This window comes from Cyprinodon tularosa, unplaced genomic scaffold (genome assembly GCF_016077235.1).
Source record: "Cyprinodon tularosa strain WSP-4 unplaced genomic scaffold, ASM1607723v1 ctg816, whole genome shotgun sequence".
Lineage (NCBI taxonomy): Eukaryota > Metazoa > Chordata > Actinopteri > Cyprinodontiformes > Cyprinodontidae > Cyprinodon > Cyprinodon tularosa.
The window spans coordinates 1-14,876 of NW_024039581.1; the positions used below are offsets into that span (position 1 = coordinate 1).

Below are 14,876 nucleotides of genomic sequence, written 5' to 3' on the forward strand. Positions count from 1 at the left end.
TAAGATGAGTTTGTTTCTGCCATTTTACTGCCAAATGATTCTACCCTACAAAATCTTCAGATGATTCAATTGTTTTCTGCAGTTTGAAGTTTCTGATGACTTCCTATCTCATTTTCATATGTTCTTCAGGTAATTTCAGCTTTTTTCATTCAGCAAAAGCATTCCCACTTTGATGTTTCTCCGAAACAGCTTTTTCTAGTTTTGATTACACTTAATATCCATCTTCTACCTACATTTTCAGTTCACAGAATACCTTCTAAATGGGAGGCATTCGAACAAAGTTTTTAGTTTTGGGGGGGGGGGAGGCTGATCAGTCGACAAATCCAAATACAGAGAGGAGGTTTAGCAACCTGGTGCAGCGGTTTAGAGACACTGAGGAGAAGATGGTGGATTTCAGAAGGGAAATAGATCCTTTTGATCCGCTGTACCTCAGAGGAGCAGTATCTCCACTTCAATTCAATTCTATTCAGTGTATTTCTATAGCTCCAATCCACATCATGTCATCTCAGGTCACTTTCCAGTTCAACCAGATCATCCAGTCAGATTGATTCAAAGTTTTCTATCTAAGGAAAACCAGCTGATTGCATCGACTCATTGACTGTTCGAAAACCTAGGACGGGTCCTCCAAGGACGCGGTCTACCTAGACTGGATCCTTCGAAGTCCTTGAAAATAAGGAGACCGGAAGAGTTTAGGCTGTGAATTCGACCAGGTCCACCCTTCGGCGGGTTTTACCGCCGTATGCTCTGTTGCTTAGCAACCGTGAAAGTTGACACACAAAACAGGAAAAGAATGAATACAGAAGTTTTCAAAACTGTTGATTTATTTTTTATTATAAAGTTAACAAACACTGAATGAATCCAGAGATGAATAAAGGTTATAACCAGCGGGAGCAGGAACAAATCAAATCAAATGTAATGATAGAAACCTTAGTCAGTTAAATAACCTGCTGCTGTCATTCTGCACATCTCTGATGTTGCTGCTATTTTCAAATATCCATTACTGTAAAAATGTCCATAGCTGCATATTGGTTATTAATTCTCCAGTTTTAAATTGTTAAAACACTTTACAGGATTTTATTGTTTGTATTTTAACTCTTCCCTATTATGTTATTCTTATACATTTTTCTAAGGTCCACATTTGTGTGACCATTTTCAATAATCTTTCTGCTGCTGATAATTTGGACATTGTGGGACAAAAAAGGGATTTTTTATTCTATAAAAGGGCTAGAAAGATATAAGTAAATCTAAACAATGTATTTATAAAAAATATATCTGCAAAATCTCTAATATTCAACAACAAAAAATACATAGTTAAGCATATTGTGCAAAACAGCAATAAAAAGATAAAAATCCTATCAGATTTATAGTCCCCACCCTGCAGATATGTTAGAATCTGTCCTTAAATTCCAGCCAAACCCATTTACACAGTAACAGATTAAAACCTTTAGATAAATCAAACACTACCGCCACATATCTGACTCAGTAACCATTAAAACAACTATTTTCATTAATCTCAGACGGAACTATTAAATGACTTGTATTATATTAAACTGAACTTCCAATTTTCACCACTGGTCGGCGCCAAGTAACCTTTACTCTGATCACAGCTTGCTTGGTCTCGCAATGACTCCTGGGATATCCAAGGATACCGAGGATACATCGGACCCGTCCTTCAAATCGGCCAAAAGAAGGACGCATTTTAAGGCCGCATAACGAGGACTCTTGGAATCTGACCAGACCTCGGCGCCGCGCTATGACGTAATCTGCCTAATCCGGTCTTCTAAGGATGCGTCCTAGGTTTTCGAACAGAGCCAACGACTCTTCAGCAATCCGTCACACTAAGCATGCTTGTAGCGACAGTGGAGAGGAAAAACTCCCTTTGAACAGGAAGAAACCTCCAGCAGAACCAGGCTCAGTGTGCGCGGCCATCTGCTGAGGCCCACTGGGGTTCAAGGAGACAGAAGCAGACATAGAAAAAGAAGCATAGATACAAAAGGCAACTGTCAACCAGCTCCACAGGCGGCCCCGTTGGATTAGTCTGAAAAATAAGCCAATACTTTTTGATTTACTCTCTGACAATCACCTAGTTACCACTCGAAGTTGTGCATCCTGAGAATAAATAAAAAACGAAAATATAAGACTCATTTTACAGCAGAATAGACTAAGCATATCCTCGTCTAGGGAAGGTGAAGAATGATGAAGTGTGTGCGGTTTGCACTGTAGTCGACCAAAATCCCGAACGATTTTGAAATTCCCCCCTGGACATTTCTTTGCTAGTTGTAAACCAACCAATCAGAGCACAGCTCATCTAAATATTCATGATCAAACCATAAAAGGAAGAAAACCTGTGGTTTCATTCTAGGGCTTTTAACCAGGCTGCATTAGGGCTCATAGAACAGCTAATATGCCATTTTCAGCCCAACCAATGTTACACACCCTATTAGAGACCTGAAGGACCAGATACCCTATAGAATCATTCTATCACCCTATTAGAGACCTGAAGGACCAGATACCCTATAGAATCATTCTATCACCCTATTAGAGACCTGAAGGACCAGATACCCTATAGAATCATTCTATCACCCTATTAGAGACCTGAAGGACCAGATACCCTATAGAATCATTCTATCACCCTATTAGAGACCTGAAGGACCAGATACCCTATAGAATCCTTCTATCACCCTATTAGAGACCTGAAGGACCAGATACCCTATAGAATCATTCTATCACCCCTTTAAGGATCTTGTTTGGTTTGAAACGTAATGGAATTTTGTGTTTGGAGATTTTTTTTTATCTATTTTTTACTTTTTTGGAAAGGCCTTAATGACTGAGACTCTTCACCTGCAAACTTTCTCAAGTTATTTTTTGATGCATTTTGGAAAAATGAGATGAGTTCCTGGTCCAACGCGTCACCTGGCCTGACAAAACTGTTCAAAGGCTTACTTTTACTTATTATTTAAGTACCACAAATATTATGAATGACTTTGGCAGAATTCAATTAAACCATTTTAATCTAGACGTATATGAATCTAGATTAAAAAAAAATAATAATAACAGTAAGAAAAACAGATTGAAGAGTTGAGGAGTTGGAGGAACGCTTCAGTTCAGGTTTTACTGCTTTTGTTTTGCAAACTGTACAGAATTGCAGTCCTTCTTTTCACAGTGTTAATGGTTTATCTTGAAAAACTGGTTTTCTTTTCCACTCCGACCTGTTTTAACGGATCGCACTCAGCTCGCCGCTCGCTCTTGCTTAAACCCAACAGAAGCTCAGGTGAGACCTTGAATCTATTTACTAACCCTGATGCCCTATCTCTCAGTAACGCTGTCCATGGACTCTGGTCAAGGCCATCGCCCTTACGCACGCCATCCATGGAATTCCAGTTCCTAGACAGATCCAAGTCAGATAACAGGTAGCTTCATTTCACTGCATCCAATAAAAGCTTTAAAACACAAAACTTTAAACTCTACAGATTAAATAAAATACTTTATTAACTGGAAATCATTCACATGTTAATGATCATATTAATATTAATCCCAGAAATATCAAATGGTTCAAATCTGTCAGAAATAAATAATAATAAAAAAATGAAAGCACTTTAACTTAACGTTGTTTTTGAAATATGCAGCGGCTAATGATACACCGGTTATGAACTTCCCCCTCCTCTCGACCCTCCCATACGGAGGAGGAGGAGGGACATAAAAGCTGCAACTCGCCGCCTCTTTCAGCACAACTGACTCATGGCTCAGTTCTGACAGGAGTTCAAACCAAACCTTCTCTGCTTTAGACGGACGATTCTTCTGCTTTTGGAGTCCATCAGCTTTCATCAAAGTCACCTTCATGTTTTCCCCGGAGCAGTGATAAGAAAAAAACATCACTTTCTGATCCGGATCTCCTTCCTGTCCTCTTTATCGTTTCTCACCTTCACTGCAGCATCACAATGATGATCAGCATTGCTTTGATCTGGGGAGTGGTGGTTGGATTCTGCTGCCTACTATGGCTTGCACTGGGAATCAGACACAGGTAAGGCTGCACCCATCAGGTGCACAAAACCTGCAGAAAGTTTTTATCACATCTATAAAAAACTCTATTATTAATATATGCATTTGGGTATAATTATGCTATTGTTCTTTAAAGTAAGAACAATGATAAACTAATTATTAGGAGTTTCTTGTATTACTATTATGGGCAACATGCTGCATCCCTCTGAGATACAGCATCTCTTTAACATCCCGTCTCATTACTGGGATTCTGTTTAAATTCCTTGCTGCTTCTGCACAGGAACCGCCGCTCTGCACCATCAGCATTTGGCTGATTTAATGATTTCTTTGGCTCAGGGTGTCAGAGAGTCGAGCTCATTGAGCTCTAATTGACTTTATTTGGTTGTCATGGTGACAGCTGTCGTAAGGTGATGAGTCATCAAGGTGTTGTTGAGTTTGGTTTATAAAAACAAAATCTCTGACATCAGATCATTGTATCTTAAACACATTTGCGTCGTCAGACTCCCTGAGCCGTCAGATCGTGTTTTTCCCCCCCTAAACTTATACATCTCTTTATTTTAATGTTTTATTTATTTTTATTAAGCTAAAATCGATATTATGCCAACTCTGTATTCCTTCACAATATTTGAAGAGTTGTTTTATATGTTTTAATATTTGTATTTTTCACTGTGAAATTCTCACTGTTGTGTCTTTATGTTGAAAACTTTAAGATCTGTCAACAGACAACAGATGGAAAATAGCCTCTTGGCTAAATCTGCTGTATTTGCAGGAATAATAATAACAATAATAATATATTTTATTTAACGGCACCTTTCTGGACACTTTACAGAAAATAAAAAAAATAAAAAGAAAGAAAGATGAAAATACAAAAATACAAATACAGGAACATAAAAGTTATGTATTCACAGATAAGTGAGCTGGAACAGATGGGTTTTAAATCTGACTTTGAATAATAATAATAATAATAAGGAATATTAATGAACCCTGTCCCTGACAAATGGGTAAATATAATAAAATAATTATGTTTTTCTTTCTAGTAAAGTACTTTTAACATATTTTGATATATTAATATCCTAAACGATGTTGGCTTTTACTACAGTTCCCATGGGTGTTTTATTTACCTTAATATGAACTATTTCTACCGCAGTGAAGATTTGGCTCTATATTCACACCTAGAGAAATATAGAATGCAAATGTGCACAATTTAAATTACAAATAAGGAGCACAATATTTAAAAAAACATTCCTATTTGTTTTTTCTGTTTTCCTGCAGGCAAACTGGCGAGCCTGCAATTGAAAACGGTTTAATTCCTTACCTGGGCTGTGCTTTGCAGTTTGGTGCAAACCCTCTTCAGTTCCTTCGCAGCCGCCAGAAGAAGTACGGTCACATTTTCACCTGCAAGATAGCAGGCCAGTATATCCACTTCCTGTGCGATCCCTTCTCCTACCATTCAGTCATCAGACAAGGAAGACACCTTGACTGGACAAAGTTTCATTTTGCTACGTCTGTTAAGGTGGAAGATGCTTATCTATATGATGCAGTAAAAAGAAAATGTCTCAAAGCGAGAGGAGATTCAATAACGCTTCGCGGTCTTTTATCTGCAGGCATTTGGTCATGACAGCTTTGACCCTCGTCATGGTCACACCACAGAAAACCTCCACCAAACCTTCCTGAAGACCCTGCAGGGGGAAGCTCTGCCCTCCCTGATCGAGGCTATGATGGAGCACCTCCAAGACGTGGTGCTGAAGTCAGACACTCTGTGTCCTGATGGGGATGATTGGCAGGTAGATGGCATATTTGCCTTCTGCTACAAGGTGGGTGACACCAATTCATCTACTGACTCCATTATTGTTCAACATTATTTCCTCAGTTTAGGTTTACTCTGTTTAAAGGCCTGAACACACCGGTTACTGCGACTCTTTAACGTCCGATTTTTTTCCACGTCCCACTGTCTGCGTATAGAGAGGCTCCGACTAGGCAGGATGAGCAGATTCTTTTTCACTGCTGCCTCTATGCTATAGACACATTAAAACAATTTACCACATTTTAATTGGACAGATTATGAAAAGTTATGAAAAATAAAAACCAGAGCTGAATTCTATAAAGCGAAGCTCTACCTAACAAACTTGTGCATCTAGAACCAGAACAGATAATGTTCATCTATTAAAAAAATAATGAGATCTACGTCTAAAGAACAGAAAAACGCAGCAATTAACCAGGTGGGACTCAGCTCCGCAGTGAGATGGCGCTACTGGGACTCGTCTATCTGGAAGCCAAACCAGTAGCAGAGGAACATGAAGCTCACTAGAGTGAAACGCGCTGCCTTGGATATTTGGGCAATTTAGTGCTGAAAGCCCTAAAAAGAAAAGGAGACGACGTATTTGGACAAAGACATGGCTGAGCTAACGTGGCTACTACGGTCTGTCAGTTTGACAGAAAGAACTCCATTTCACTCATTGCCCCCCCGCCATGATGCTGGGTTTACAGCAGAGAGGAAGAAGAAGAAGAAGAATCCTTGTTTGCCCACTGAGCGATTTATCTACGACCACCTTACGACGGCCGACTGGATTTCAAACATGTTTGATTTTCTCCCGACCTACGATTCCTGATGGGGGGGGGGGTCGTTAGAGGCTGATTGCCCCTCTTTACCCCCGCCATGATGCTGGGTTTACATCTGAGAGGAAGAAAAAGAAGAATCCTTGTTTGCCCACTGAGTAATTTGCCCATGACCAGGTTAACAAAGATGGCTTCCTTAACTCCTCTCTCAAACCATCAGTGTTCCTTGGCCAGAATAGGAACGTTGTTGTCTTCAAACAAGTGTTGTTTAACCAAGGAAGGACCAAAATAAATCGGCTCGTGAACGCTCGTAGCTCTGCTTCAACAGCAGGATATGCCCACAACCACCTTACGATGGCCGACTGACTTTCAAACATGTTTCATGTTGGTGGTTAGAGGCTGATCGCCCCACGTTACCCCCCGTACACCACACCACGCTAACCTGACTCTGCCAGATGGATTTGCTCTGCATATCCATCTGGAAACCTTCTGTTGAAGTAATTTTGGGAAGGGGCGAAAATACTGGTTATCTGATTGGCCTATGTTGGTGATAGACGGGCCAAATAAACCAATCAGATCAACGAAGCATATGACGTACTAACAGAGCGACGACAAAGAGGAGCCAATTGATAGATCAAACTCTTGGTGAAACCAGTCGGGAGAAGAGCAAAAACATCTTTTCCTCTGAGAAAAGCCTCCAGAGCCGTGTTTTGCTCTTCTTTCAGTGAAGAAATACTCTGTAATTCCGATAAAACTTGCTCCATAGCCACACTAACGCTAGTTTCATCGGCTGAAGCCGCCATGTTCTTTAGACTGAACTGTGGCGCTTCTCGTTGCGTCACACCTCAACCCGCCTCAAAGCCAACGCTGATTGGACGTTCGTTTGGTGAACGGCTCCAAATTTTCTTGAACGGAGAGTCTCCAGACTGATCTGCGAATGAAACCTTGAAAGCTCGGGAGATCAGGATGGTCTCACGAGGCTAACACCGCGCACCATCAGGCTGAAAGCCACAGTTGCATGACTGGAGAATCAAACAGGGCAAAACTTCGTACAGTGTATGCTCGGCTTAAGGCAGGATTTTCTGTCGGATCGGACGTAAAGTCAGTTTCAGTGTGTTCTGGCCTTAAGGTTGGTGCTAAAACAGAAAGCTAACCATACATGCTCCTCTTTTGTTTCCTAGGTAATGTTTGAAGCTGGCTACCTAACTCTATTTGGTAAAGAGCTTGGAGAAGATAAGTGTCGTAACAGGCAGGCAGCGCAGAAAGCCTTGGTCCTCAATGCTTTGGAGAACTTCAAGGAGTTTGATAAGATCTTTCCGGCTCTAGTGGCCGGTTTGCCCATCCATGTCTTCCAGAGCGCCTACAGTGCCAGAGAGGTGAGTGCTGAGCACATATTCATCCCTGAATATTTAGTGCAAACACATTCTAACCCAATTAAAAAATAATGTTTAATCTCGGTTTCTTCTTCTTCTTTGTTTTAGAACCTAGCAAAGACCATGCATGCTGAGAACTTATCCAAGAGACACAATATGTCGGATCTGATCTCTATGAGAATGATACTGAATGACTCTTTATCTACATTTAACGATGTGAGCAAAGCTAGAACCCACGTCGCTCTGCTGTGGGCGTCCCAGGCCAACACGCTGCCCGCAACGTTCTGGAGCTTATTTTATATGATCAGGTAGGAAGATCAAACTGTGACTGCAGTGGTCTGTGTCCTTTGCAGCGAGACAGATTACACATCTGAAACATAAGCAGAGAAGCCTGGTTTGTGGTCAGAACCCCCCCCCCCCCCCCCCGAAAACTGTAGGTGACCGCAGACAATGCCGCAGACAGCAGGCCTCTGATCGGTCAGTTCTGCATCCGCTCTACACTAAGCGTATTTCCTGTTTGGTAGCTAATGGCAGAAACTCTGGCTGTAGCGCCGTCTACAACGCCTGGCACACCTCGGACCCTATCCTAGACACCGTTGTCATGAACCGCGGACAGATGGACCCAGTATTCAAGGAGAGACAGTCAGTAGGAAAGTACAAAACGTTTAATTAAAGAAAAACAAAACAAGAACTAAAGTGGAGCTTCTAGGAACTGTAGCTCGCGGATGCTGCAGGAGGAGGAGCGGGGAATCGCCCAATCTCAGACACTCTGGTTTAGCACTCCAGTCCAAGGTGTCCCCAGTGCTGCAGTTCCAGAGGTCTTGCAGGAAGCAGATCCTGGTCAGGGATCCAGAACAGACAGAACAGGATCCAGAACAGCCTGGAACAGAAACAGGTGGCAGGATCCAGGCTTCCAGACATCATAGGGCTCCCAGGCGAGTCTGACTGGGACCGGAAGCATGACCAGGTGGTCACGCACAGGAGCAGAAAGGATCAGGTGCAGATGAGCAGGCTCAGTGGAAGAGGGTAGCCGAGACAGGACGTGGAACCAGAACTTGATGCAGGACTTTAAACTGGTCTCCTCCCTGGAGCCAGGCTTACTGGATAAAAACTGAACCTCCCCACATATAGAGCCAAAAACCCAGAGGACTCAGCAGGGGAGGAAGGGCAGAAGATTAGGAGACTAGACAGACACGAAAACCCTCTTTCCACTGGCTGCTAGGATCCAGGACACGAACCAAGAAATAAACTGAACAGACAGGCTAACAGAGAAACAGTTAATGATCTGGCCCTGAATGCTCAGGCTGAACTGAATATAACCAAGATCAAACAGGTGAGAGGAATAAATTATAATTGAGGCAGGGAGGGAAAAACGACAGGTGAAAGGAATGACTAATTAAGGGAGAGCAAACAGGCCAGATCATGACAACCGTACATGAACAAAAAACGATTTAATTACTTAGTTTTTGATGTTTTTTGAAGCGTATGGGGATCTGACCTTAAACTGTTTGGTGTTTTGTACATGGCTAAAGGAATAAACGTCTGTCAAGGTAGATTAAAGTTTATTTTTCATACTAAACTAAAGGGATAAACGCAAATCTCACATCTTGCGCATGCGTATTGACCATAGGTGTGCTGGTCTGACAGAACATCGGGTTTAAACGGGTTTCTCAGCCAGTGGGAAAGGGGTACAACATTAACCACCATGACATATTAGAACTAAGTACGTAACTGGAAATGAATCCTGCTTTTTACATGATGTGTAATGTGGGTAAAATCTGAACTGTAATGACAGTTAAACTCCATATTTAAAGGTTTTTCCCTTGTAGGCTTAGAAATAGAAACATCATGTGATACTGGCAATAAGGGATAAAGAATAACAAACATTTATAACTGTATGCTTGTTTCCAGGAGTCCAGACGCTATGAAAGCAGCTCAGAAAGAAGTGCAGGAAGTTCTGAGGGATTGCGGTTTGAAAGTGGACCATGATGAACCGATGCTAAATCTGACCAGAGAACAACTGGACAACATGCCTGTTTTGGGTAAGATGAATATTATTTAAGAGCTGTTTTCTTTAAAGGAAAAGTCCGGTCAGCGAGGAATAATCAATGGATCGTTATTTATACAGAAACTAAGACGTTTGCGGTGATTTAATGAATTTAGCATTAATCAGTAGAAAAATAAAAACAATAATTTTTCTTCGGCATCACTGAGTCCGGGAGCGGCCATCTTTGCCCAAATATAGTAGCCCCTCCCTCCTGCCATCTTCCAGCAGTGACGTCACGGTGCGGTAAGCCTAGCGCCATTCTCCCCGCTTTCCAAGCTAAATCAATGGGAACTACTAGACACATCTGCAATCAACAACAATTATTGAAGATTTCCAGAGGACTTCACCATTGAAATTCACCAGAGCTATAGTGAAACTGACAATGCCCACGTGCATGGCAGCTGGATGCTGGAATACATCGGGGAAAAGTGGAAAATAAAGAGTTATTCCACCTTTCTGATTCCTGATCCTCCACGGACGGGTTGGTCGTTGGATCGCCAACTTGAAGAGGGAGGATTTGCCATCGAACTTCTGGCCAGAGAAAAAACCCGTAATATGTAGGGCTGGGTACCGAACTTCGGTTCTTTTATGGTACCGACCGAAATGCTTCGGTTCTACAGAGTATCGAAACATGCCTCGTCTTTCGGTACCAAGTTTCGCTGATTGGCTGTAACACTTAACGTGATTGCGTCATCCAGGAAAAATACACAGGTGGTCCCGCCTACAGCCAGGGTTCATATGTATCTGTGGTGAACTGGTTGCAGCGTCATGGAACCCCTTTAAAATGCCCCCCAGGTCAAAAGTGCGGCTTCACTTTATTAAGACTGATGCTAATAGTGCGCAATGCAATACATCGTGCACGGAAACAATTTAAGAGCAGAAAGTTGCTCAGTGTTTGACTGCAAGAAGAGCGGAATGCAGCCGGCGCCACCATCCTCCTCTCAGCAACCCGTGGGCGGAGCAAAGCCAGAGCGGAGTGAATCATGCTGCTTTCAAACTGGACGCAGCAGGAGCAGCAAAATCACGTCTGCTGCTTCTTCTTTGCTGCTTGCACCAGTTTCTGACGCGCGGCTGAAGCAGCTTTGCTGCTCTGGCTGCGCGGTCGAAAAGTGGGTCTGACGCGAGGTGGGCGGAGCTACTCTGTCCTTTCTTTGCCTTGCAGCTATATTTGCTGTCATCAGTGGGAATAAAGTAGTTTTATTATGTGTTTAAGTGGGAAAATCCACCTGAAAACTTATCAGTGCAGTCAGTTCATCCAGATTACCATCCTGCCTTCCATTATTTCTGTGGGAGCCGCTCAGACCCCCCCATACCAGCGGGGCGCTGTCAGTAGGATCCCATTCAACGCGGTCGTTTGTCTCCTGAGAAAGCAGACATGTTCATTTTTCTAAAGAAAAACTGCTAAGTAAAAAGGTCCTCACGATGTAACAGTGAATATTAGACTGTGACTGGTTTGCAACTGTTCTTCTCAATGAAAAAAAATTTTTAATTAAGAGGAAAAATGTAAATGGAAAAATCAGAGCTTAAAATAAAACTCAAGATTTGTACTTTATTATGTTGAGTAATTTTCTTTTTCTTCGACATGATATTATAAAACTGGTATCGAAAAAAGTAGCGTACAGGAACGAAGTGAAGGTATCGATATTGGTACCGGAACCGAAAATTTTTTGAACGATACCCAGCCCTAGTAATATGTAGCCAACATTTGGAAGAAGAATGTTTTCAAGATGACTTGGATAATAGCGCGTTGTGACAAACACCAGATACAGCACTGGGACTTGATCAACAGCCGATACCGCACAGTGACGTCACTAACCAGTAGGTGGCAGTAGTGTTCTTTGTAGTGTTGCACCGATACCAGTATCGGCCGATCCAGCACTATAATGGTGGTATCGGCATCAGCGAGCACCAACAACCAGGGCACCGATACTGTTTTGATGTTTTTATGTCACTTGAACGCAGCCTTCTCTCTCCCGACACTCACTACTGTTAAAGGTACACTATGCAACCGGTGTTGATTTTCCAGCGAGGCTCCCCCCAGAGGGCGAAAGTAAAAGTGCACTGTCGTAAATATGCACAGCTGTTCTCCTGGTTTCTCCGTCAAGCCAGGCGCGGTTGTTTTGAGCTTAGCAGACAGGCGAACGCAACGAATGACTAATGCTGCGTTCACACTGGACGTAGCTGGCGCGACAGAAGCAGCGAGTTTACATGCAAAGTCAATGGTTGACGCGCGTCAAGGCGCAGCAAAAGGTCCCGCGGCGCGTTTTGAGCAGCAGGCGCAGCGCGTCTGAGCAGCTGAAGCAGCGCGTCGGGCGCGTTTTGGCATCTGACGCAGGGAGAGAGACACAGCGCTGATGATCACTCCTCTTAAACAGTTTATTGACGCCTAAATTAACTTAAAATGCAGAAATCTGCCGGCAGAATATGCAGTTTGGATTATTTAGATGAAAAACACCTACCAGCTGCCGCGGTGAACCGCGAGGAGGCGACCCGGCCAGAGGCTGCTGATGAAGGGATTCCTAGGCGCACCGCTGGTATGTGGGGGTCTGAGCGGCTCCGACAGAAAAAATATTGAAGGCAGGATAATAATCTGGAGGAACTGACTGCACTGATGAAGTTTTCAGGTGTATTTTCTCACTTAAAAACATATTAAAACTACTTTATTCCCACTGATCACAGCAAATATAGCTGCAAGGCAGAGAAAGGATAGTGAAGCTCCGCCCAACGCACGTCAGACACACTTTTGCACCGCGCAGCCAGAGCAGCAAAGCTGCTTCAGCCGCGCGTCAGAACTAACTGGTACAAGCAGCAAAAATGAAGCAGCAGACGCGATTTTGCTGCTTTTGCTGCGTGAACGTAGCATAACTGCAAAAAGATCGCCACTGTGCTAGCAACGAGCATGCTTTTAACTGGGGGGTGTAGCAGTTCTCGCCGTAAAGCAAGACCGACTCTCGCGAAACTTCTGAGCCTGTGGGTGCGGGTCGGTGCTCCTGCAATTGCAAGTACGGTATTTCCCCCACAGACCACCAGGGCGGCCGAGAATACCTTTGTTCAACCTGAAATGACTCATTTAATCATCCAAAACGTTATGGAACACATTAATTAACTGAAAAATGTTGCATAGTGTGCCTTTAACTATCGCTATTGGCCTGCTCCAGACTAATGAGGGTAATTTTACTTTCTTACTGTTGCACTACTATTATACATGTTATAATTTCACGAATGCTGCACTATTTTGGCCTTTGAGAGCCAAAAGTTTCTTCAACTATTGTCACCCATTCCAGGGAGGCAATAAAAAGTTCTACTGGATTCAGTTTTAGTCTTTTTCCTGCTTCACAAAAGAAGGCAGCAGCTTGAAGCCATGATGGTGATGATTTTACATCCAGGTAGTCTGCAGTTCTTCAGATACACACATTAATTTCAAACAGATGGTATCGGCCGATGATGCACAGCCAGGTATCTGGGCCAGAAAATGGCATCGGAGCATCACTAGTTCTTTAACAAACATGGATGCCTGCAGAAAAGCACATAAAAAAAAAAGACTCTTAATTAAAAACACTGATCGTTTATTGAACAGCTGAAATAATTTCATAATTAAAGTACTTTTAGAAGTTTTGTATTCTGAATATGACCGGACTTTTCCTTTAACACAAAAGGTTGAATGAGTTGTATATTTAGCTTTTTATTGAAATATTGCAAACTATATTCCTGTCTCTAAATAACAGATAGCATCATTAAAGAAGCCATGCGGCTCTCTAGTGCTTCTTTGAACATTCGAGTGGCTAAAGAGGACTTCCTGCTTCACCTTGACAACCAGGAAGCTTACCGTATCAGGAAAGATGATGTCATAGCCCTGTATCCACCTATGCTGCACTACGATCCGGAAATCTACGAGGATCCCTATGTAAGACCCCGAATTATCGTGACATCCGAAACTAGGAATGACCTTTAGATCGGGATATCTAATAACTGTTGCTGTCTGTTTTGCCTTCTCTTGCAGGAGTATAAGTTTGACCGTTTTCTGGATGAGAAAGGGCAGGAGAGGACGACTTTTTATCGCAACGGCCGACGGCTGCGTTATTTCTACATGCCCTTTGGCTCAGGGGTAACGAAATGCCCCGGAAGATTTTTCGCCGTGTATGAGATCAAGCAGTTTCTGACTCTGATGCTGGCCTACTTTGACATGGAATTATTAGACCCTGCTATTCGAGTTCCTCCTCTAGACCAGTCCCGCGCTGGTCTGGGAATCCTTCAACCTACCTATGATGTGGACTTTAGGTATAAGAGGAGGCTGAACCACTGAACGTCGTCACTGCTCTGCTGCCTGACTGAATTTTTTTGATGTATATAGTGTAAAACTGAAAGTGCCATGAAGATATCTTACTGTGACTGTAAATAGATTGAACTATTTTTCATTCTCTGTTTCTTTTATAAAAATGCTGTAGAAGATGAGTTGTACTGAATCATTAGAAATATTCACATATTTAAAGGTCTCTACTGGCATTCTGTCATAGTTAACACTTCTAGTATTTAGAAAAATACAGTTTTAACTAACTAACCTGCTGCGGAGTGGAGTTATCTTACAACAAATTCCAAAAAAGTAAAAAAAAACAGGCCAAGCTCCAACATCTAGAAACAAAGGTGTTGATGGCAGCAGCACAGCTGATATTTCTCTCCAGGATGGAGTCACAGCCAAACAGGAACAGACCAGATGAAGCTACTATGAGAAAAAGCAGAGAGAGCAGAACGTTAGAGATTGAACTAACAGATTCTGCAGAGTGGGAGAATAGAGATAGAATGAACAAATCAAATCAAATGTAATGATAGAAACCTTAGTCAGTTAAATAACCTGCTGCTGTCATTCTGCACATCTCTGATGTTGCTGCTATTTTCAAATATCC

General features: G+C 42.5%; 1 protein-coding gene across 1 annotated transcript; it reads left to right on the forward strand.

The window, feature by feature from the left end:
* Positions 1-3,707: 3,707 nt before the first annotated feature.
* LOC119774539 (cytochrome P450 7A1) lies at positions 3,708-14,464 on the forward strand. Its single transcript, XM_038272068.1, has 8 exons — positions 3,708-4,021; positions 5,272-5,512; positions 5,604-5,813; positions 7,737-7,931; positions 8,037-8,236; positions 9,840-9,970; positions 13,701-13,879; positions 13,976-14,464. Exons 1-8 carry the CDS (start codon positions 3,939-3,941, stop codon positions 14,276-14,278), a joined length of 1,542 nt encoding a protein of 513 aa, XP_038127996.1. The 5' UTR covers positions 3,708-3,938; the 3' UTR covers positions 14,279-14,464.
* The last annotated feature ends 412 nt before the right edge of the window (positions 14,465-14,876 follow it).